The 23,055-nt window shown below is 37.0% G+C and overlaps 1 protein-coding gene across 5 annotated transcripts in view; it reads left to right on the top strand.

Moving 5' to 3' along the window:
* Window positions 1-23,055, top strand: part of Dnajc15 (DnaJ heat shock protein family (Hsp40) member C15) — a 53,472-nt gene that overhangs the window by 14,471 nt on the left and 15,946 nt on the right. For 2 of the 5 annotated variants that reach the window (XR_004772364.1, XM_027390094.1), the window contains exons 2-6: window positions 968-1,019; window positions 4,560-4,633; window positions 7,913-8,041; window positions 15,767-15,843; window positions 20,305-20,375. Coding sequence is in view for 4 of the 5 variants with exons in the window: in XM_027390094.1 (XP_027245895.1) it covers window positions 968-1,019; window positions 4,560-4,633; window positions 7,913-8,041; window positions 15,767-15,843; window positions 20,305-20,375 (403 nt within the window). In the remaining variant the exon portion in view is untranslated. Of the gene's footprint in view, window positions 1-326; window positions 416-967; window positions 1,020-4,559; window positions 4,634-7,912; window positions 8,042-15,766; window positions 15,844-20,304; window positions 20,376-23,055 lie in introns of those variants that run through there. The other 3 variants (XM_035452691.1, XM_027390095.2, XM_035452692.1) reach the window with 3 other exon arrangements.

Below are 23,055 nucleotides of genomic sequence, written 5' to 3'. Positions count from 1 at the left end.
TACTTGAAAGCTTTTAATCTGGCCCCTCAGCAAAAGGCAGTTTCATTTTTGTAGTTGTTCATGACAGCAACTTTGACATTCTAGATTTTTCTCTCGTAGACCACATACAATACCAGATAATCTTTTTATCTTCAAAATACAGAAATCTAGATATTTACCATTTTCATTACTAATCACCTATTATTTTTTTCTTGGATTATTTTAATATGCTTCTAATTCATTTGTATGCCTCTGTTTTTGACCCTGTATAGTTTTTGTTTTGTTTTTTCAACATGACAAATAGAGATCCTTAGAATTCTATGATAATGTCAGAACTCTGTTGGAAACAGTGGCATCTATCACTCACAAGAAAGCTGAAGTTCCGATGTTCTCTACAAGGCCTCCATGGGGTGCCCAATCTGTACGGTATATGCAGGTTAGCCCAACAAAAAATTATAAACTTGCTTACATTACAAGGTTTTGAGGGTTTTTGTTGTTGTTGTTGTTTTTGTCTTTGTTGTTTGTTGTTGTTTTGTAGCTTGATTGCATGGTACTTGAATGTGAACTTTACTATCATGTCACAATGTCCAAAGGTTGGAATATGTGCATGACACTTGACCTCTCTAACTTAATTCTTTATTCCTTTTCTCTGTCTATTCTGTGCATGCTGGCCTGTTTGTTTCTTACACCAGCCCCTGCCTACAGAACAAGTTCCAGGGCAGCCAGGACTGCACATAAAGAAACCCTGTCTTGGAAAACCAAAGGGGGAAAAAGATAAGAAAGAAAATTAGCCAATTGCTTGATATATATATATTATATATATATATATATATATATATATATATTCCCATAGACAGTGTAGATTTTTAAGTTGTATTCTTCATAATAGCACTTAAAATGTATTTAATGTAATTAGTATTGTTATTAAGGTGATTTAGTTTCATAGACTCATGTGCACAACTATAAATGATATGTTTTCCCTCTGCAGGGAAGAAGGCTGATAGCTGTAGGACTAGGTGTTGCAGCTGTTGCATTTGCAGGTACGTTGTTTTGGTTTTCAGACATAATACATTCCCACCGATTATAGTTGCATAGCAGTAATCAGTCAAGCAAAATGTAGTAAGCATTATAGTAAAACAAAAAAAATTATTCGTCAGTGAGCAAAAACAGGTAGCTGCATAATGGTTGATATTCCTGACATGTTCTTTTCCAGTTTTATTTATAGTGTACAACAATAAGAAATTTGTAGTAGGGGCTGATGAAATGGCTCAGTGGCTAAAGTACTTGATAAACAAGTCTGAAAATCCAAGTTCAGATGCCCCAAACACATGCAAAGGTGTGACACAGTAGCCCATGTAATCCCAGTGCAAGAGGCAAGAGGATCCCTAGAAACTTGTAGGCCAGATAGCTTGGCATAGACAACGGTTAACAACGAAAAGATTCTTCTTAAATTAGGTCAAAATTGAAGCCCAATGTCCTAGGTTATCTTCTGACCATGTCATGCTCACTGTGATACAAAAATAAATAGTAAAGAAAGCCTGCTGGAAAGATGGCTCAGCACTTAAGAGCAATTGCTGTTCTTCCAGAAAGCACCCATATCAGTCAGTTTACAGCTGCCTTTAATGCTCCATCCAGATGAGCCAACTCCTTTTGGCTTTTATGGACACTTGCCCACTAATACACATGCATACTCCTAAATAAATAATAAAGTAAATCTTAAAAAGACAAGAGCAAGCTTTGTGTTTTATTTATTGCTATTAGCTGATCATATGTTTGTGTACATGTATGATGTGTGAGCTGGGCAGGATTGTATAGATGGCAGGTGATAGACAACTTTAGGGAATCAGTTCTCTCTCTACCACAGAAGTTCCCAGGATGTCAACTCAGGTTGTCAGATTTGAACAAGTACTTTTGCCCCCTAGCCATCTCTGTTCCTAAAGTCTTTAATACAATACAATTCAAGTGATGGAGATCCCTTTATGCTGTCATATTTATGTGGATTACACATTTCAGCTATCATTTCCTTCTGATGAACATAGCTATTCCTTGACTACTTAGTTATCTTCTAACATATATAGTTTGTTTGTTTATTTATAAACTTGGGGAAGTTTACAATTTTAAATTACATGGCTATTCCCTAAGTAAATGTTAATCTGATAATATTTCCTTGTGTTAGTTTTGTTTATTGTTGCCTTGATAAACAACTTGGGGAAGAGAGGGCTTGTTTTAGTTCAGAATCCCAGTTACAGTTATTAGCAGTGAAATCAAGATGCCAGGATTTTAAATCAGGTGGTCACATCCATAGTCAAAACAGAAAGAGAATTAATGAATGCATGCTTATCCTCAACAGAATTCGGGATTCTCTGCCTAGGGAATGGTGCCTCCCATAACGGGCAGTCTTCTCACATCAGTTAACATAACGAAGACATTTGTCCAATAGACATAACTATAGGCTAACCTGATCTAAGATGGTCCTTTATTAAAACTCTGTCTTAGACTGTGTCAAGTCGACAGTTAAAATTAATCATTACACCATGTTATTTAAATTTTTGTTTCTGAATCTATGTGTTTGATTATATTAATTGCATTTTTCTTTTGATAAAGCTACATTCTGTTGTGGTGTCATAGATTTAAGTTCTAATAGAAAATGATAGTTTTATTTGGTTTGATACAGTATTTAATTTTACACAGTTCTCATTTAAAACAATCAGAAATTAAAAATCAAAAGACCTATGATTTATACCCTTTAGATCTTTTTGTCAGCAGGGCTTTGCACCAATTTCATAACTATAGTTAACTACTTCTGAGCTTTCATGAGAAAAAGATGTTTTTAAAGAAATTCTGACAGTTGCCATAAACATAAACCAATTTTAGTACTATTATAGGATAGGCATAATTATAAATTCAACTGTGAGCTTTTCATTTTAACCTAGAAAAAGATGTATTTTATCTGCTTTTCTTTCAGACAATGACAAAAATATCCACATATATTTTATATAGAAAAATTTATGTTACAAATTAGATTAGCAGAACTTGCCCAGAGACAAATAAAATTGAGTAAAAGAATTTAGGAGAAGCTAAATATAGAAGCTAAAATAAAGAAGCTTACTATACCTCCATTTGTGACAGCTAGATGTTGTTTATATTTAAATGAATCCTCAGATATCAGTTTCCAAAGCCTTTATGTGTTTTTGTTTGTTTATTTGTTTCACTAAGATAGGAATTTGGTTGCTAAGCCTGGTTGTGGTTTTAAAGAATTTTGAGGTGATTTCAAAGTGATGTTTTATGTATGGAATCAAGTGGTACATTATCCTGAAAGATATAGATGTTAAGCTTTCCCACTGGGATTAAGTTTTCTAGCAAAACCTAGTGAAAAGGGCGTGAGTAGAAAGTGGGCCTGCTGGATGTCACTCTTGGGGGAAGCCCGCAGAATGACTTTAGGATCTGGTTTGCTTGAGATTCTTGTCAACACAAAAGAATATTAGATTTTAGTACTTCTTCCAAAAACTCAGGTATATTTTTAAAACATATTCTTAAACTCATATTCTTAAAGTTATGCATCTTTAGTAAATTTATAGGAAATCTCTGGCAAAGACATTTTCTAATCAATTTTTACTTTTTAATGATCAAATTAGAGACATTTACTCCAGTATGATACTTGAGATTTTGGAAATGTAAATCTGAATCATTATTTTAACACTTTCAATTTCAGTAGTAATTATCGTTTGTAAAATATCAACTTGAAGATAATTGCCAAACTCTTTTCAGGTACCTTGGAGATAGGAGTGATATTAAGTTTTATGGATGAGAAATCACTAGAATCTGGATATTTCTAAATGAGATTACTTTAAACAACCAAAAATAAATAAATAAATAAGATTTTAGTGAAAGTAAAGACCCAAATCAGGTAAACAGTTAAATCTAAGAAATGTCTTAACATGTATGTGGTTGTTTCTTACTCTGCAGGTTACTCTATTATATGTACTCCTTATGTGTCTTAAGAAGTGTTTGTTTTCCACTGGGCGTTGGTGGCGCATGCCTTTAATCCCAGCACTCGGGAGGCAGAGGCAGGCGGATCTCTGTGAGTTCGGGGCCAGCCTGGTCTCCAGAGCGAGTGCCAGGATAGGCTCCAAAGCTACACAGAGAAACCCTGTCTCGAAAAACCAAAAAAAGAGAAGTGTTTGTTTTCTGTATATTTCAGTGTGATTACCATCATAAATGGCAATATAATTAATCATTTAGTATCATAAGTGACTATTATCTCTTATTCTAGAGAGTTTATTGTGGAAAGAGTATTAAGGTGATATTGTATTCTGTAACTTTGCATAAGTGTAAAATATACATACAAACACTGAAAATTTCTAATTTTATTATCATGAACTAGAACTTGGTACATGTATTGGCTATGATAATATTAAAGTCAAAGTCTGTCTACTTAGTAAGTTAGAAGTTTGAAAAATAGTAGGTCTTTTTGATAAAATTTGAAATAGCATTTATGTCAACAAATGATATATGATAAGCACCTTAAGAGTAATGATTGACATTGATTATGAGAAGTATTTGTTCTGTTTACTGTTTAGGTCGCTATGCATTTCAAATGTGGAAACCTCTAGAACAAGTAATCACAGAAACAGCAAGGAAGATTTCATCACCGGTGAGTTTATGAGGCTGTAATTAGAGCACTTTTCCATGTTTGTTTGTCATACTTGAAAGCAACTCAGAGCATGTTAGGCTTCCAACTAGAAGTTGCAAAGAAGTATGAAGTTCACATCACATTATTTATGAGTCTGTCTAGTCTATGCATTTAGTTTAAGTTTCATAATCCTATGATTTTTATGTATGGACTTTGATTTCTGGTTTTGATGACTGTTACACTCTAGCTAGTTTTGGATTGACTGCTAGGTGACTTATCGTCTGTTCTGTTGTTTTGAAGGAGGGTTTCTTGTATTATGTGCTGGCATGAGTTCATAGCTCCTCTTGCTCCCATCTCCCAAGTGTCTGACTACAGACATGCACCACCTCACTTAGCCTCTTTGGATTTTTGGTTTTTGAGATAGCATCTCACTATTTAGCCAATGTTGACTTTGAGCTCTCTTGATCCTCCATCAAGTATTGAGATTACAGGCATGTGCCACCATACCTGTCTTAGTTTTCCTTTCTAACTAATATTATTTATTCAATAAACATTTAGTGAGTGCCCACCATCTCCCTGTGCCAGGAGATGAGAATAGCAATTGGGTAACACAGACAAAGCCTCTGTGCCCTAGTAGATCTTATGCAGAGTGTATTTCAGCTTGAAATTTGAAACTAGTCCCCTGTATCACTGCACTTAACCATTTCAAACACAACATTGCAAAACTCCACCATGAAATTCTATATAGGTCTATATGTTGTGAAATATTTTTGTAGATGTGTTGCTTTCATTTATGCTGTGGAATATTTATTTAATGATGCAAAGATGTGTTGCATTATTTTATGTTGCATTTGTTTAACTCTGTGAAGCTGTGTTATTTTTCCTGCCTAAAACACCTGATTGGTCCAGCTGCACGTCAGTCCAATAACCAGTCAGAAGAGGGATAGGCAGGGCTGCCAGGCAGAAAGAATAAATAGAAGGGTGAGGAGAGAGAAGGAGTGAGAAAAGAAGGGTGGAGATGGAGAGGAGGATGCCAGGGCCAGCCATCCTGCCACCCAGCCAGACAAGGAGTAAAAAGAAACATATATAGAATAGAAAAAGGTAAAAACCCAGAGGCAAAAGGTAGATGGGATAATTTAAGAAAAGCTGGCTAGAAACAAGCCAAGCTAAAGTCGGGCATTCACAAGTAAGAATAAGCCTTGATGTATTTATTTGGGAGTTGGGTGAACAGAATTCTAGATATTCTTACAAACTTAAGAGAAGTGCAGAATGAATGAAAATATATATAAAAAAGCTACAGTGTGTGTGTTGGGAGCTGGAGAGATAGCTCAGCAGTTAAGAGACTGGCTGCTCTTTCAGAGGACTTGAGTTGAATTCCCAAGACCCACATGGCAGCTCACAACTGTATGGCTCCAGTTCCAGGGGATCCAACACCCTCACACAGACACAACAACAATGCACAGAAAAAAAATTAATAAATAAGATCATTTTTAATAATAAAAATTAATAAAATACATCTTTTTTTATATATAAAAGCTACAGCGTGAATTGCAGTTTATGATCACTGAAGAATACACAGTGAAGATTCACCAAATCACTTTAGTGTGAGCATTGGCTTTTGGAAAGTAGAAGCAGATCTGGACTAGATAGCTTGGTTTGTAGAAATCTCAGAGTCAATGACTGTTTTAGCAAAGACAGTACAGGCCTGTGGGGCTTATTTAATAACAGTCCTCCCAAAGGATGACAGCCCATGTTCAAAAGAATGCAAGAAACTTTCCAAAATTGGTGAATGCTTGTCTGTGACTACAGAATATAGGTTTGTTTTCTGTTTCCCATTTATACTTGATTTGACTAACATATTGATAGGTTGATAGATATTCAGCATTTGTTCAGTTAATATTCACTGTGTGACTGCTACATGGCAGATATTATAGGTATGGAATATACTTATAGACCAAACGTACTTCTCCCTAGAAGCTTATGTTTTGCATTTTATTACAGGTATACAATTTAAAACATGAAGGTATATCATTTCTAAAATTTCCAAGTATGATTAAGAAATGCAAACCAGGATAAGAAACAAGAACATTAGGAGAAAGACCTTTATATTATCTAGGCCAAGAAAAGCCTTTTAGGGGATGAGGACATGGACCATGTAAGCATCTGAAGGAAAGGAAGAGTCTTCCAGGCAGTAGGAGCACTGAGGTCCCAAGCTGGGATGAGCATAGCAGCGGGCCTAATTCCAGTGGTGTCTGAAGGGGGCCCAGGTCTCCTAGGGCCTGTAGACAATGACAAGCACCTCTCATTTCTTTCTGGATATGGAAGATTTTGAACAGGGGAAAGGACTATGTGACATGCATCTTTTTAGGTTATCATTCATCCTGCCAACTGTTGAGAGTATAGACCAGAGTGAGCCAGAGCAAGCGCTCTGAAGATAGTTGAGAAGGACTGGTGGTAGCTGATAGGGATGTGAAGTGGAAATTGTGACAGGGTTCATTGCATGCATGTTGTCTTCTAGAGACAAATTTAGAAATGGTTTTGCTTCTGTTGTGGTGATTATCTTTAAATGTATGTACACCTAAAGAGAAAACCTTCAAGCTTAATGGAGCACTGTATTACTTAATGTTGCAAAAAAAGATAAAAAGGCATTGAGACTATTTTCACCATCACACTGCTCAGTAAAGGCCGACAGCAGGGCAGGCTGGCTGGTTATGGGCATGTTGCAAGACTTTTCCTAAGGAGAGGGAAGTGAGTGATTTCCTTGTGGTGCTTTTTTTTTTTTTTTTTTAATGAATCTAGATTTTTCTTTTTTAAACAAAATGTGATTATAGTTTGTAGGGAAACAAGTTTGGAATATCTTAATCATGATCATCTTCAAGAATAAGTCTTTACATATTAACCACTCCAGAGAAACTGAAACATGAAGTGAGTGCATAGCTTCTCTTCACACTAACCAGTCCCAGATGCCACACTTCATAAATGCAGCATTACAGGATTTGATAAGTATTAATTTTTGAACCAAGTTGGGTTACTAAAAGAATAGGAAGTGTAATTGTATCCCACTAACTGTTTCATTCACAGAGCAGTGTCCACCAGGTCCAGTGTGTTTTCCTGCTTATTGTTCTGTATACTCTACTTTATCCAAGTTTTACTGTACTGGAATGCTGGTTGCAGTAAGCATTCAACCGTGTGCATGAATGGTGAATATTTTCAATGTTTTTCTGCTAACAAGATTTGTGTTTCCCTCATAATTATTAATTGCTAGTCATTAATTGTGACTCCTGGCTGCTTGAACTCTAGTGGCCCCAGCTTAACCCAGAAGTAGATGTCCCTACTGAGACTAAACCTCACTGCCTGCCCTCCTCGTCCCTTCGTGTTCACAGCCAGAGCTCCTACTGGCAACCAGATTTTTACACCTGGAGATACCTGGTTTGTAGTTTCCTTTCATTGTTTGATTTGGGGTTTCAGTTAATTTGTTTGTTTTCTCTAATTATTGATATCTTACTATTTCACATGGGTTCTTGATGAACTCTAACTTACTTGAAGATTCTTTTTTATCCTCTCATACTTAACTTTTCTTTGATTATTTCTTCTCTCTATTGATTCTCTATTTCTAGGCTTTGTGTTAGAGCGATGTTGGGTGTCTCTGTGTGTCCTTTAGTATCTAGGTGTTTCATCTCATTTTCTGTTCCTGACTTTCTTCTCCATTCTCTAATTCTTTTAGTTTGTTTTGCAAATCACCAGGCTGATGGTTAGCTGTGGCCATTTTTGTTTGTTTGGTTTTTTTTTTTTTTTTTTTTTTTTTTTTTTTTTTTTTTTTTCTTGAGACAGGGTTTCTCTGTGTAGCTCTGGCTGTCCTAGAACTCACTCTGTAGACCAGGCTGACTTTGAACTCACAGAGGTCTTCCTGCCTCTGCCTCCCACTGGGATTAAAAGTGTGTGCCACCACTGGCTGGTCTTTAAAACAGTTTATCTGAATTTTATACAAGAGAAATGTTTTAAAATGTATTTTATTTTTCATTATTTATATGTATGTGGACTTGTCCATATATGAGTGCAGGTACCTAAGGAATGCAAAAGAGGGTGTTAGATCCTCTAGGACTGGATTTATGGGCAGGTGTGAGCTGGCTTACATGGGTCATCTGCAAGAGCAGTGTGTGCTCTTATACTATTGGCCATTTCTTCAGCTCCTAAAAGGGAAAACTGTACTTTCTAAGAATTCATTATTATTTCCTCACGGTAATGTAATTGTTTTCTTAGTCAGAGGGGAAAGTCACATGCTCTGGGTCTTAGGCTCTGATTTAGAAGAGTATAGGGAGGGCTCCTCTTTGCTATTTATCTCAATAACTAAAAAAGAAGTTAATATTTTCTTCTTGGTTTCCTTGGGAGAGTTTATTCCTTCCTAGTGTTTTTGTTTTTGTTTTGTTTCTCCTGATATTTGGTTGCTGTAATGGTTTTTCTGTATATGCAGTCTTTCATGTTTTTATATATCAGTACTTATGTAAACTTTTTAACTTAATGACTTATTTCTTATTTTCAAAGTCTTTTATGGCTTTCTCTTATTAAACATATTTACTTTCTCATTTCTAAGGCACTTTGGGAGACAAAAGACCTTTATGATACAGTCTTATTTTGAACCATTGCCCTTTTGTTTGCTATCTAAATAGATAAATGAATACTAATTATTTCAACAAATGCCTAATTACTCCTAACTTAAGGATTGAGAGAGTCCTGAGTCATTTATCTTCTTCAAGGCTTTTAATTTTCTGTTCATAAGTTTGTGCTTTGATTTGAAGTCATCCTTCTGTGGCTCTGTAACTCAGATAGATAGGAAGTTTATTTATCTAGCACTGTGAATGATAGCCATTCTCACCTGGTTTTCTGGAGGATTCTTCCTGTTACTTACTGAAATAACTAATGAGGTTTTGTTTAACTTGAGTTAGTTTACTCTCCTTTGATAACATGACACCATCATTTAATACTAATTTTTGGAAGAAATTAATGTGATTCCTGTTGTTGCTTATGTGTGTTTCTTGGATAGAATAATACAAACTAATAATTTGAACATTCCAGGGTGTTTTCAGTAGACAACATCATCTCTCTATCCTCCATGACATAAGTATTACTTGTAGTAATCATTGTCTTAGTTAGGGTTTCTATTGCTATGAAGAGACACCATGACCACAGCAACTCTTTTTTTTTTAATTGAGCTTTATATTTTTCTCCATTCCCCTTCTCTCCTCCCCTCTCCCCTTCTACCCTCTTCCTTGCCCCCCATGCTCTCAATTTACTCAGGAGATCTTGTCTTTTTCTCCTTCTTAGGCAGATCCATGTATGTCTCTCTTAGGTTCTTTTTGGTTACCTAGGTTCTCTGAGGTTGTAGCATATAAGCTGGTTGTCCTTTGCTTTATGTCTAATATCCACATATGACTGAGTACATATTATATTTGTCTTTTGGGGTATGGGTCACCTCACTCATTTTTTCTAGTTCCATCCATTTGCCTGCAAATTTCCGGATGTCATTGATTTTTTTCCTGCTGAGTAGTACTCCATTGTGTACCACATTTTCCTTATCCTTATCCATCAGTTGAGGGATATCTAGGTTGTTCCCTGGTTCTGGCTATTACAAATAATGCTGCTATGAACATAGCTGAGTATGTGTCCCCATGGTATGGTTGTGCATCCTTTGAGTATATGCCCACGAGTGGTATCACTGGGTCTTGAGGTAGATTGATTCCCAATTTTCTTAGAAACAATGATACTGATTTCCAAAGTGGCTGTACTCCCACCAGCAATGGAGGAGTGTTCGTGTTCCCCTTACTCCACATCCTCTCCAGCATAAGCTGTCATCAGTGTTTTTTGCTTTGTTTTGTTTTGTTTTGTTTTGTTTTTATTTTGGCCATTCTGACAGGTGTAAGATAGAATCTCAGATTTGTTTTGATTTGCATTTTTCTGATGACTAATGATATTGAGCATTTCCTTAAGTGTCTATTGGCCATTTGATATTCTTCGGTTGAGAGTTCTCTGTTTAGATCTGTACCCCGTTTTTTTTTTTTGTTTGTTTTTTTTTTATTGGATTATTTGGCCTTTTGATGTCTAGTTTCTTGTTCTTTGTATATTTTGGAGATCAACCTTCTGTCAGATGTGAGGTTGGCAAAGATCTTTTCCCATTCTGTAGGCTGCCATTTTGTTTTGTTGACCGTGTCCTTTGCTTTACAGAAGCTTCTCAGTTTCAGGAGGTACCATTTATTGATTGTTGCTCTCAGTGTCTGTGCTACTGGTGTTAAATTTAGGAAGTGGTCTCCTGTGCCAATGCATTCAAGGGTACTTCCCACTTTCTCTTGTATGAGGTTCAGTGTGCTTGGTTTTATGGTGAGATCTTGGCCCATTTGGACTTGAGTTTTGTGCATGAAGATAGATATAGATCTATTTGCATTCTTCTACATGTCAATATCCAGTTCTGCTAGCACCATTTGTTAAGGGTGCTTTCTTTTTTCCTTTTATAATTTTAGCTTCTTTGTCAAAAATCAGGTGTTCATAGGTGTGTGGATTGATATCAGGGTCTTCAATTAGATTCCATTGGTTCACCTGTCTGTTTTTATGCCAATACCAAGCTGTCTTCACTACTATATCTCTGTAGTAGAGAATGAAGTCAGGTATGGTGATGCCTCCAGAAGTTCCTTTATTGTGTAGGATTGTTTTGGCTCTTCTTCGTTTTTTTGTTTTGTTTTGTTTTGTTTTGTTTTCTCATACGAAGTTGCGTATTGTCCTTTTGAGGTATGTGAAGAATGTTTCTGGGATTTTGCTGGGGATTGCACTGAACCTGTAGATTGCTTTTGGTAAGATAGCCATTTTTACCATGTTAATTCTACCTATCCAAGAGCATGTAAGATCTTCCCATTTTCTGATGTCTTCTTCAAAGACTTAAAATTCTTTTCATACAGGTCTTTTACTTGTTTGGTTAGAGTTACCCCAAGATATTTTATGTTATGTGTGGCCCCTATAAAGGGTGCTGTTTTTTCTGATTTCTTTCTCAGCCTGTTTATCATCTCACATAAGAGGGCTACTGATTTTTTTTTTTTTTTTAGTTAATCTTGTATCCTGCTACATTACTGGAGGTGTTTGTCAGCTGTAGTAGTTCCCTGGTAGAATTTTGGGGGTCGCTTTTGTATACTATTGTATCATCAGCAAATGGCAAAAGTTTGACTTCTTCTTTTCCAATTTGTATACCCTTGACCTCCTTTTGTTGTCTTATTGCTCTAGCAAGAACTTTGAGTACTATATTGAATAGATATGGAGAAAGTAGACAGCCTTGTCTTGTTCCTGATTTCAATGGGATCACTTTGAGTTTCTCTCTATTTAGTTTAATGTTGGCTGTGGAGTTACTGTATATTGCCTTTATTGTGTTTAGGTATGTTCCTTGTATCCCTGCTCTCTCCAAGACCTTTATCATGAAGGGGCATTGAATTTTGTTGAAGTTTTTTTTTTTTTTTCCAGCATCTAATGAGATGATCATGTGTGTTTTTTTTTTTCTTTCAGTTTGTTTATATGGTGGATTGTATTGACAGATTTCCTATGTTGGACCATCCCTGCATCTCTGGGATGAAGCCTAATTGACATGGTGGATGATTTTTCTGATATGTTCTTGGATTCGGTTTGCCAGTATTTTATTATTTTTGCATCACTTTTCATGAGGGAGATTGGTCTGTAGTTCTCTATCTTAGTTGTGGGTTTGTAGACCCTGGCAGCTCTTAGAAAGGAAAATATTTAATTGTGGTGGCTTGCTTACGTTCAGAGGTTCAGTCGATTATCATATGGCAGGAATGGAAGTGTGCAGGCAGACATGGTGCTGGAGCAGTAGCTGAGAGTCCTACAGATTGCAGACAACAGGAAGTGATCTGTCTCACTGGATGTGGCTTGAGCATATTGAGACCTCAAAGCCTGCCTGCACAGTGACACACTTCCTCCAGGAAGACCTCACCTTCTAATAGAGGCTAAGAGTGCCTCCCTTTTGGGACCGTTTTTTTTTTTTTCAAATTATCACAATCATGTTTCTGGATCTGGACATTTTTTTTTGTTTTTGTTTTGATCCCAGCATTTTCAGAGAATGGACTGCAGCATCTTATCTCTTTATATTCCAAACAATTCATTGTTGATATATTTTATCAAACCTGAGATACCCTTTCAGTTATTATTTAGCATTAGAGGAGAGAGATACCAAATTACAATTTTTGCCTGCTCATAATGTGAATAGTAATTTAAAGATAATAGATAATAAAATTGTCTAATATGAAAATTTAAATTTTGTGGTTTTAGAAGGCAGGATTTTGTCTGAAGAAATTTGCCTATATTTTAGTAGTTGAGCAATACAAGCTTCTGTTTTCTCTCATCTGTTTTTCTCTGTGTTGACCCATGTGTTAAGTTTCTAGCTACAAAATGGTGTTCTTTTAGAAAGGTGTGATGACTTTTTATGCAAAGGTTTACTTACTTGTAATAAAGGCAGTTTTGCAGGACATGAAGTTCTTGCAGATGCTAGATTTTGAGAAGGCTTTTCTGCGGCCCCATTTCCAAATAGTAAGAAATAAAAATAGCACAGTTGCTATTGTTTGCTTTTAAGGTTAGTGACTTGTGACTGTAGAGGGATTGCCAGTTTAGGGAGCATCAATTTATCTTATGCTGACTTAATGTCTTAGAGCTCAGAAAACTCAGAAATACCTTTCTGTGTAAAGAAAAAGTTTATCTGCTTTAAGCATGAATTAAGACCAAAATAAGAACAAACGTACTGCTGTAGAAATGACTGTCATAATCAACTCAAATAATCAACCATCTCGGAAAGATTTTGGACTGCTGAGTTGGAAATGACATGACACTTGAAATAGGGCATGCTATTCCTCATGGCTCTGTTAGATTAGTGGATCAGTGTCTGTGGTAACAGGCAGTCCTTAACATGTCTTACTTACGGCAGTTATGGCAGATCACCAGCATGGAAGAGGATATTGTGTCTGCACTCAGCAGGTACACTTTTTTTTCTTGCCATCATTCCTTAAATACAGTATAGCCACTATTTATTTGCATGGCATTTGCATTTTTTTAGTGAGCTACAGATGACTTGGGCTATACAGGAGGATGAGGGCAGCTTATTTGTAGATATTATGTTGCCCTTTTATATAACAGATGCATTCACCTAAGCATTTCAATACAATCAGATCTGGAAGCAATTCCTGATAGATACTGTAGTCCGTGACTATAGTTACTTGTTATTCAGTATGAAACACAGGTTTCTGCCTAGAATTGTGTATGTGTTCAATCATGTATACCTCTGTTTCTCTCTAAAGGCTGAGTCCATCACCTGTGCTGTGCTCTGTGTGCTTCTCCTGTCTCCCCCTTCCAAGTGCTTTGATCACAGCCATGCACCACCATGCCTGGAAGACTCGGTTCACTTCACTTGCTACTGATCTTTGAGACAGGTCTCTATTCAGTCCAGGCTGACTGGCCTGCAACTTGCAGGCCTGCTTCTCCTTTGATTTTCTCTTTGCTAATTCCTGGGGTCAGTTCTCAGATCACATTTTCTTTTACCCATCAGAAACATTTGAAACCATTTTTCATTTCCTCATTTTCACTTCCAGTTTTCTTCCTATGTCATAGTGTGGTCTTCTAGATCTCTTTACTAATCCCTCCTCCATTTTAGGCCTTGCTGCAGACTCAGGCTCACTCTCTGTCCATGTTCTCTTTAGTCGGCCTTGCTCAGTCTGTTTTCACTAAGCACAGTCCCCACTGAGGACTGCTAGGGGCTTTCTCTGGATTGAACTGCTTTTCCACCTAGAAATTGGATAGAAACTTCAAGTTTAATACATTGAGAACCATCCTCATCATATCTATTTCCCATAACTTACAACTGCTCCTTCCTTTAGCAATTAAACAGCAGTTTAGCAGTTCTAGGCCAAAAATCTTAAAGCCATTTGCATGGTTTGACTTCTCTTAAAAGCAGACTGGGACGAAAATTGGAGATCTGTAAGTTTAAGGAGCAGTCTTTGGCTCAGCATCCATTGAAGCAAGACAAGGTTGGAGGAGCATGTTAGGCTGTAGTGCAGTCTTCAGAAAGGCCTGGACTCACAGCTACCATGGTTCCTTGTGACTACAAGAGGGCACTGGGAAGTGAGCAGAGTGGAATCCAAGGACTGACCTTGGAGAACTGCTGTGCTTATACCACCTCAACCAGTCATTTCAGGTACAGGCTCCTCTGGGTAGAGGGCATGACTTTGATTTTGGTCTTAAATGGTCAGAGCTATAGCTGCTCAGTGAGCACAGCCCTGTATGAGAATCCTTCAACCCTAAGGAGGGATCTGGACATCGCAAAACTGGTCCTCTGCATCATTTATAATTCCTCTTTGTTTTTGTTTTTGTCACATCCAATATTAGTCCATCAAGCAAACATTTGCTCTCAAAATACATGAAAAATCTCTGTTTTTTACCTCAGCTCCTGCCTTCACTTATGTCCCAGTGCCTTGGTAGTTTACAGTCATGTTCTTTAACCACGCTTGCTCATTTCTACTCTTCAAACTCAAACTATTCCTTCCAGAACAAAGCCAAATGATATTACTCTCATTCTCATTCCACTTAGAATAAAACCCTCTTCCCAGCACTAACCAGGCCTTTCACAGTCGGGTCCCATTGCTTGCTAAGACTCCTAGCTTCCTACTTCCTTCTCTCTAAGCACCAGGGCCGTTCTCCACTCAGTGCCCCAGCCTCTCTTGGCTTCCCTGTCTCTTACATTGCGTGCTCTTCTTTCCCTCTCAGCCAGGACAGAAGGCAGACAGATACATACCTGCCACATCAGTACAAGTGACATACTTGATCAAGGCTATCCAGTGAGCAAAGCACTTGGGTGCTCAGGGAAAACGATGACAGTGTGCTGATCTCTGCCCTTCAGTTCTATCTCAGTAGAGAAAAAGTAATGCATTGTGAAGTTGAAAACATTGTTAATGTTTCTTTACATTCATCTTGGTTAGAGTTTCATGAAAGAAACATTGTGTAGTGCATTCCCCTGCAATTTCAAGTTGATTTCTAATAAAAACTGTAGCCGTATGAGGGGATTGAGGTCATGCTACCTCGTGCATGGAACTAATTATTTCTTGCTCTTTCTTTCCCATGCAGAGCTTTTCGTCCTACTATAAAGGAGGATTTGAGCAAAAAATGAGTAGGCGAGAAGCTAGTCTTATTTTAGGTGTAAGGTAAGTGCTGCATAAGTATTTTTTGTTTTGTGGCCAAGATTGTCTTAAAAAGTGGGGGGAGGGTTACAATAAGTGTGTACTTATATTTAGTATTTAAAAATAAAATCCAGAAGAGGACATAGCACATTTTTGCCTTTTAAAAGTTGAGATCTGGATTAATTGAAGTTATATATGCTCTTTGCTCTTAAACAAGGATTCTTAGATTCCAAGTCCTCTCATCTTAAGATCCTCCACTGTGATACTCATTTCTCTCTGGACCAGCTTTGAAATTTGATGAATGTCTTTAATTATAATTCATATTTATTTCACTATCCTTTTCTACTTCTGCAGTTTGATATAGAGCATGTATTATTTTACTTATTCCATTTTGCTATTCATTGACTAATATTAGACATATAGGAAAAGAGCTAATGAAATTGTGTGGTTATCATTAGCATTAATTCCAAGACTGTTTCTTTCTATCGTTGATTTACTAGAATCTGTTTTCATTTTTTTTTATTGTTCCTTAGAGCATATTCTCAAGGGTTTTTTTGTTGTTGTTGTTATTGTTGTCTGGTTTGGGTTTTTGTAGTGCTGGGAATTAAACCTAAGGTCCTGAATATGCTTGCTAGGCATTCTACCACTAAACAATGTCCCTAGCTGTTAGAGTTTCTATAAACTATGTAACCTAGGCTGGCCTTGAACTCATGATCTTCCACATTCCAAATTCCAGGGTAAGAGTTGTCCTCTAAACACAGAATTGGTTATAGTGTATCATCCACTGTACATAGAGAGTTAGTTACAATGTATCTTCCACAGCACAGAGAATTGGTTCAGTGTACCATCCACTCAAAGCACACAGAGATTTGGTTGAAGTATATCATCTACTGTACACAGAGTTGGTTATAGTATATCATCTAATCTACTGTATGCAGAGCATCGGTCAGAGTATATCATCTACTGCACACAGGGAGTTGGTTACAGTATATCATCTACTGCAGATTTCCTGGTGACTTAATCAGTGTGATTAAGCAGAAGAGTTAAAGTGCTGTAGTGACAAAAAAAAAAACGTTATAGACAAAATCTTTAAGCTCCAACATTTTTTTTATGACCTGCTTTAAAAAGATAAATAAAAAGTCAGTGGGCTATCTAGGTGGTTTAGCCAGTAAAGATGTCTACCACCAAGCCAGATGACCTTAGTGTAATGCAGTCCAACTGGGCCTGGATTCACATGAACTTACTCCCAAAAGTTGTTCCCTAACCTCTACATGCATACTGTGGTGTACACACACACACACACACACACACACACACACACACTGGGGGGAAGGATGCACGGATACTATTAAATAGTACAATAATAAAATAATAAGTTTTAGAGACTGGAGCTTATTTTAGCTTAGAGCTTTGTATAAATCTAAGAGATGGGAGTTTTCCTTGTCATAGAAAGTAGTGGATAGCATTAGGCAACGAGACCATGTCAGTTAGATAACTATTTCCTTGCTTAGTATTACTCAGGTAGCATTATTTTCCCTAAACTTATTTATTGGCTCTGTTTACTACAGGCACCAGAATGTCACTCAGTTCCATGCACCTGGTTTGTCCCACCCACTCTACCCTCCCTTCCCCACCCAGTCAAACATATTTCAGGGAACAGTTTGAAATTTGTGGTCTGGGCAACAAAAAAAATCATTAAAATGTAGCAAGGATTTAGAGTTTTAATATAGCAAAACCAAAAAGGTAATAAACTCTGCATGTAAATGAGAATTCCCCCCTCATCTTCAAAACTTACCACTAAGATAAGGCAGTGGTTTGAAATTGCCACGTTTGTGTATGTGAACTTTTCTTCCATCTGTTTTCACTTTAATCTAGTTTGATGGGTGGCAGACCTTGATTACACAATACTTCAGGTTTTGTGTAGAACAAAGTCACTTTTTAAAATGTAGTCAATGTGATTGATTTTCAAGGATATTGTAACTGAAGTGACTTTGAGACTTTGTTTCATGTGTTCAATTAAAACTTCATATTCAGAATAAGAGCCAACACACTGTGTTTCTTCAAATATATACAACAGAGATTTGTGTTTTTCTAAATTGATATCTATTATTTAGTGACTAGCTTACTGAAGTGCAGTTTTGTGAAACTTTATATGTTTCTAATTTTTATAATAGTCTTTTATAACGTCAATGTTTACTAGGCTGGAGCATTTGTTCTTCCAAGGAATTTACTTTTTGTCATTGTTGTTCTGGGTTTGGGGTTTTTTATGTTTTGTTGTTGTTACTGTTTTTTGTGGCAGTACTGTAAAATCCATCAAGCAAACGTTGCATGTTCAGTCTTAAAATGCAGGTTGTGGACTGTGCCTCTAAGTCATTTATATGTACGTCAGGCATCCAGAACGAGACTACACAAGTAGTGTAGAGGTGCTGGAGAGCCCCTCAAACAGAAAGGATCAGGGTACGTAAGCACAGGAAGAGGAATTGTGCTGGTTTTCAGAGTGATGTGGTTTTCATTTCTTTCTCTTTTTTGGGTTTTTTGGGTTTTTTTTGTTGTTTTTTTTTTTTGGTTTTTGGTTTTTGGTTTTTGGTTTTTGGTTTTTTTTCGAGACAGGGTTTCTCTGTGGCTTTGGAGGCTGTCCTGGAACTAGTTCTTGTAGACCAGGCTGATCTCGAACTCACAGAGATCCGCCTGCCTCTGCCTCCTGAGTGCTGGGATTAAAGGCATGCACCACCACCACCCGGCAGGTTTTCATTTCTTAAGCAGTTAAATAAAATCATGTCCTTAGCTCTTGTGAATATCTGATTCTTTGAAATAAAACCATATCTATTTGAGAGTTACCTAAAAGTTTAGTTTAAAAATATCCCCCATAAGAATTCTGCAAACAACCAAAAGAAGTATTCTCGGGTCCTTGCATAAAGGAATTTGTTTATTTATGGAAGAATGGTTTGCATGTTTATTTAGGCTGTAATAGTTCTTTTTTCACAGGGGAGCTTGTCCTTTGAGACAGTCTTGTTACATGGCTTTTTGAGTTAAAGATCTTTGTGTGTCAGCCTCCTGAATGCTGAAAGTATAGGCATGTGTCACTATTCCAGCCCCTTAACAGGATGTATTAACATATGTGGCAATATGTTACCTGTAAGAGGTCAGTGGTAGAAATTGGAACACTAACAGAATCGAGGATTGACACTGGTAGCAAGGGGCTGTGTTGTTCAAAGAGAAGGAGAGTCTTAAGCAGCATTCTGGGCCCTTCAGAAGGGTCAGCCAACTTCTGTGGACTCTCTGGGTTCCATTTAGTTCATTCTCAGGATAAGGCTTCAGAGTCGTTCAAGAAATGTTACATTGTATTTTTATAAGCATCCTTCCTTCACCCTTTAAAGTAATCCTTGAAGATAGGTTTTATTGTATGTATGTTACATATGAGAAAATGGTAACTCAGAGAGTTGAAATGGGCAAGGCACATTCATAGCTGAAGAGCAGTAGAATTAGTATTTTTGAACTTAGACATGGCTAACTAAAATTGCATGCTTCCTACTAACACTCAGTTCATCCATTTTGATTCATTTGAGCTTCACAGCTACCCTCATACTTTAAGCTGGCTGTAAATTTACTCATTTGAAGCCTGGTAAAGTTAAGTCACTAAATACAATAGCTGTTAGGTACAGGAGCTTCTACTGTTGGCGCTCAGAAAATGTACTAAACACTTGCAATAATGAATAGGTCAGTTTGTCATAGTAATTTTATGTTTCACTGTCTTCTCTAATTTTCCCTCACACTGTAGGCTGTACTGCCAAACTTTCCCACAGGTTTCTTACACAGCTAGACCATGGACTGTATGGAGTTTTGAGATTGCTTGTTGAGGAACTAACAGAAGGCAGCTGTTCTGGAACACACACGTCATGCCGGGCTAGCACTTGGCAGCATCCTGGCTCTGTGGGGATGTGGTCACTCTGCAGTGAGGAAACTGAGCAAAAAGTTCAGACCTTGACCAACATCACCCAGTACCCCAGCAAAAACTAACAGGCTAGTTCTGAAACATAGATACCTTGATGACATGTCACCTTCCTCCAAAATGACTTTAGAAGCATTAGGTTTCAGTCCTTCTAGTGTTCGTACTGTAACTCTGCTGGCCTGTGTATGTGAGGTGCTGTTGTTTGTGGTGGTGGTGTGTTATTTTTGGTGCTGGGCACTAAACCTAGGGTCTCATGGTTGCTAGATAAGGATTATATGATGAAGCTAAATATCCAACCTGTTTATTTATTTACTTTTTAAAAACTGGGAATGAGGATAAATATTACAAAGTGCTGAAGGAAAATACAGTATTGAATAATCATGATTTATTTTAATAGTTAGAATTAAGCGTAAATCTTGTAATTTTGTACTTGTCCACAAGATGGTGAAATTTTCATTAGTTTTTTAATTTCTTGAAACCCATATAAATCATTAATTTATTATCTGCATTTTACACTATTTGTTAATTTTTTACAGCCCATCTGCTGGCAAGGCCAAGATTAGAACAGCACACAAGAGAATTATGATTTTGAACCATCCAGACAAAGGTAGGTAGTGACTCCATTTTCATGGTCAGATATGCTATGGGTTCCTTTCATTAAGTTTACTCAAACTCAGATAAGTAATGCATAGCTGATGGGGAGTTACATGTCACGTGTGTTGAGATTTTCCTCATAAACAAGTAGGCTTGTGGTTCAGAGTTGAGTGACTCCATGGAAATAGTGGATTTGAACTGTTAACTTTGAAGAACTTCGTTGCTGGCTTTAGGGATGAGCTATGGGGCTGTAGGGTGGAATAAACTGATTTGTGTATCGTCTATTATATCTACTAAATCTTGCAGATAAAAGTATAAGATTTAGGGATTTCTTCTACATCTCTACACCTAGTCATAGGTGGTTATAAATTTTAAATTTTTGTTTAAGAAAGCTCTGTGGCTGAGCTATTTATTTCTCACTGGCCAGGTTTTTAATGTAAATTTATCTTACAGAAAGACAATTATTATAACTTTAACTACACTACAGCTGCTTGATAGAGAAAGCCCCATATGTTCATTACTGTTTCTCCTTTAAAATAACAGATGGTAGGAAGTTGCACTGTATTTCAGAAGTCAAAGGGGGGCAGGAAAGTGAAGGATTTCTTAGATTCTTATTTATAGACTTTTCAGTTTTGTAATTATTTTAGAAAAAATTAAAAACAAATTTTGGATTCCTGTTCATTTTACCACCAAAATAAAGCATTCTTTTTCAGCTTTCTCAACTTAATTACTTACTATAAAAGTTCTTTTCAATGAACATTATCATCATTGGTTTTGTACTTGCTGTTCTTGAATGTGAATAAACAAGAGAATAAACTTTGAAAAGAGGTTTTGCTTAAAATTTTTAAAGAGCTTCAGCAGTTACTGGAAGATCCACTCAACTAATTTGCTCTTTATTGTGTGCTTTCAGAGCAATTGACTGAGCAAGAAATGTGTTTAAGTGCCTCCTTGAAGTCCTTTTTCTCCTAAATGTCCTCTGCCCCCTCTGGGTCAAGTGTATGCTCTTGACTCTGATTGACTGCTATAGTATTAAGCACTCCTGTCTGTCAGATGATTGGCAAGTTGTTGGTCATTTCTCCCGTAAGGGAAGCAAGTTCTAAATAATGTATCCAAGAGAGTATGTTGCTTTGCATAAAAATTAAAATGTTTGTATATGTTAGGATCTGGTAATACCCAAAATAATGACTTGATTTCAATCAGACCTTTGATGGCAGTTTGCTTACCAGTACCTTCCCTTCTGGTTTTGTGTGAGAACTAAGTGAGAAAGGGTGAGGCATGCAGGCAGGAAGCTAGTATTGTCTGCTAGCATTGTAGCCTTAACATTTCCCTCATTTCTACAGATTTTAGTTTTTATCATATAAAAAACAAAGGGATTTATTCTAAAGTCCTTTTGGTTTATGGAACATTTTATATCTATGAAGGAAGGAACTATTTTCAGTATTTCTCTTCAGATCACACGTTTAAGAAAGATCTCCGGTTTTTTGTTTTTGTTTTTGTTTTTCAGATTTGTACCCTTTAAAGGTGTATTGGCACTGTAGGCTATTCCCCCCCACCCCAATTGCTCATTTGTTCAGTTTAAAACATCTGGAGTGTCCTAAGCTCATGGGCTTCCTAAATCCTATCCATGTAGCAGCTGTTATGGTTGGTGTTAATTGTCAAAGGGGGACAGACCTATAGCCATGCCTGTGGGAATGATCTTGATCACATTCACTGAGGTGGGAAGACCCACCCACTGTGGACAACACCATTCCAGAGCAAAGAATTTTGAGCTGTATAAGATAAAGCCCAGAACTATGGTTGAGCACTAACTATCATTGTTGTCTTCTTCTGTGTGTCCTGTGTGACCAATTACTTCCATACCCTTCTGCCCTGACCTCTCTGCCACTACAGATCTTGAACTGTGAGATTAACCCTTTTTTCCCTTCAGCTGCCTTTGTCTGAGTCTTTTATCACTGTAATAAGAAAATGAAGTAAGTCACATTTTGGAAGAAATAGAAATACAAGCTATAACTTCTTACACACTTCCTTATCAGGTTGTGCAAAGAAAATAACTTCAGAAAGTGAGTGTGGGAAAATGGGTGAAAATAATGTTTTTGTAACTATCTTGAAATGAGCATTCAGGTGTGTTTCAATAAAAAGGAAATTTAGTGAGCTAGATTAATACAGTAAAACCTATCTCTGGTCTTTGATCTGATGGTTTAAGGCTTATGTCTCAGTTTGTCAAAATTTTTAATTGCTGAAGAAAGGGGTTATTTGGTAAAAAGTCAGTAGTTTGGTAGAATGCCTGATGAACATCCAAGAGCCAGCTGAGGCAAATTTGAAAATTGTAGGCTACAGGGTTTCCTTGCTCTCTTCTTTTGGAAGTAGGATTTCCTATATCCCAGCCTCCCTCTGGCCCCAAACTGGCATAGCAGAGGGTGACCTTGTACTTTGATCCTCCTACTCCACCTGGTTATTGAGGTGCTGGGGATCCACACCAGGACTTCTGTATGCTAGAAAACACTTCACTAGTTGAGGCACGTCTCCGGCCCGATTTCTTACAGGCTGTCTAGATGGTGTTTCTTAATAATGTTTTCCTGTATGTAAGAAATTAAAAACGTGTGTGTATGATATTTATGTATGTTATGTCTTACCAAAGCATTTGTCAGTCATTAGCTTTTTCAAATAACCAAATCTTGGTTGGTTTGGCGCAT

The sequence above is a fragment of the Cricetulus griseus genome (genome assembly GCF_003668045.3).
Source record: "Cricetulus griseus strain 17A/GY chromosome 1 unlocalized genomic scaffold, alternate assembly CriGri-PICRH-1.0 chr1_1, whole genome shotgun sequence".
Classification (NCBI taxonomy): Eukaryota; Metazoa; Chordata; class Mammalia; order Rodentia; family Cricetidae; genus Cricetulus; species Cricetulus griseus.
The sequence above is the reverse complement of the archived record's forward strand: the minus strand, read 5'-3'. Positions and strand labels throughout refer to the sequence as shown.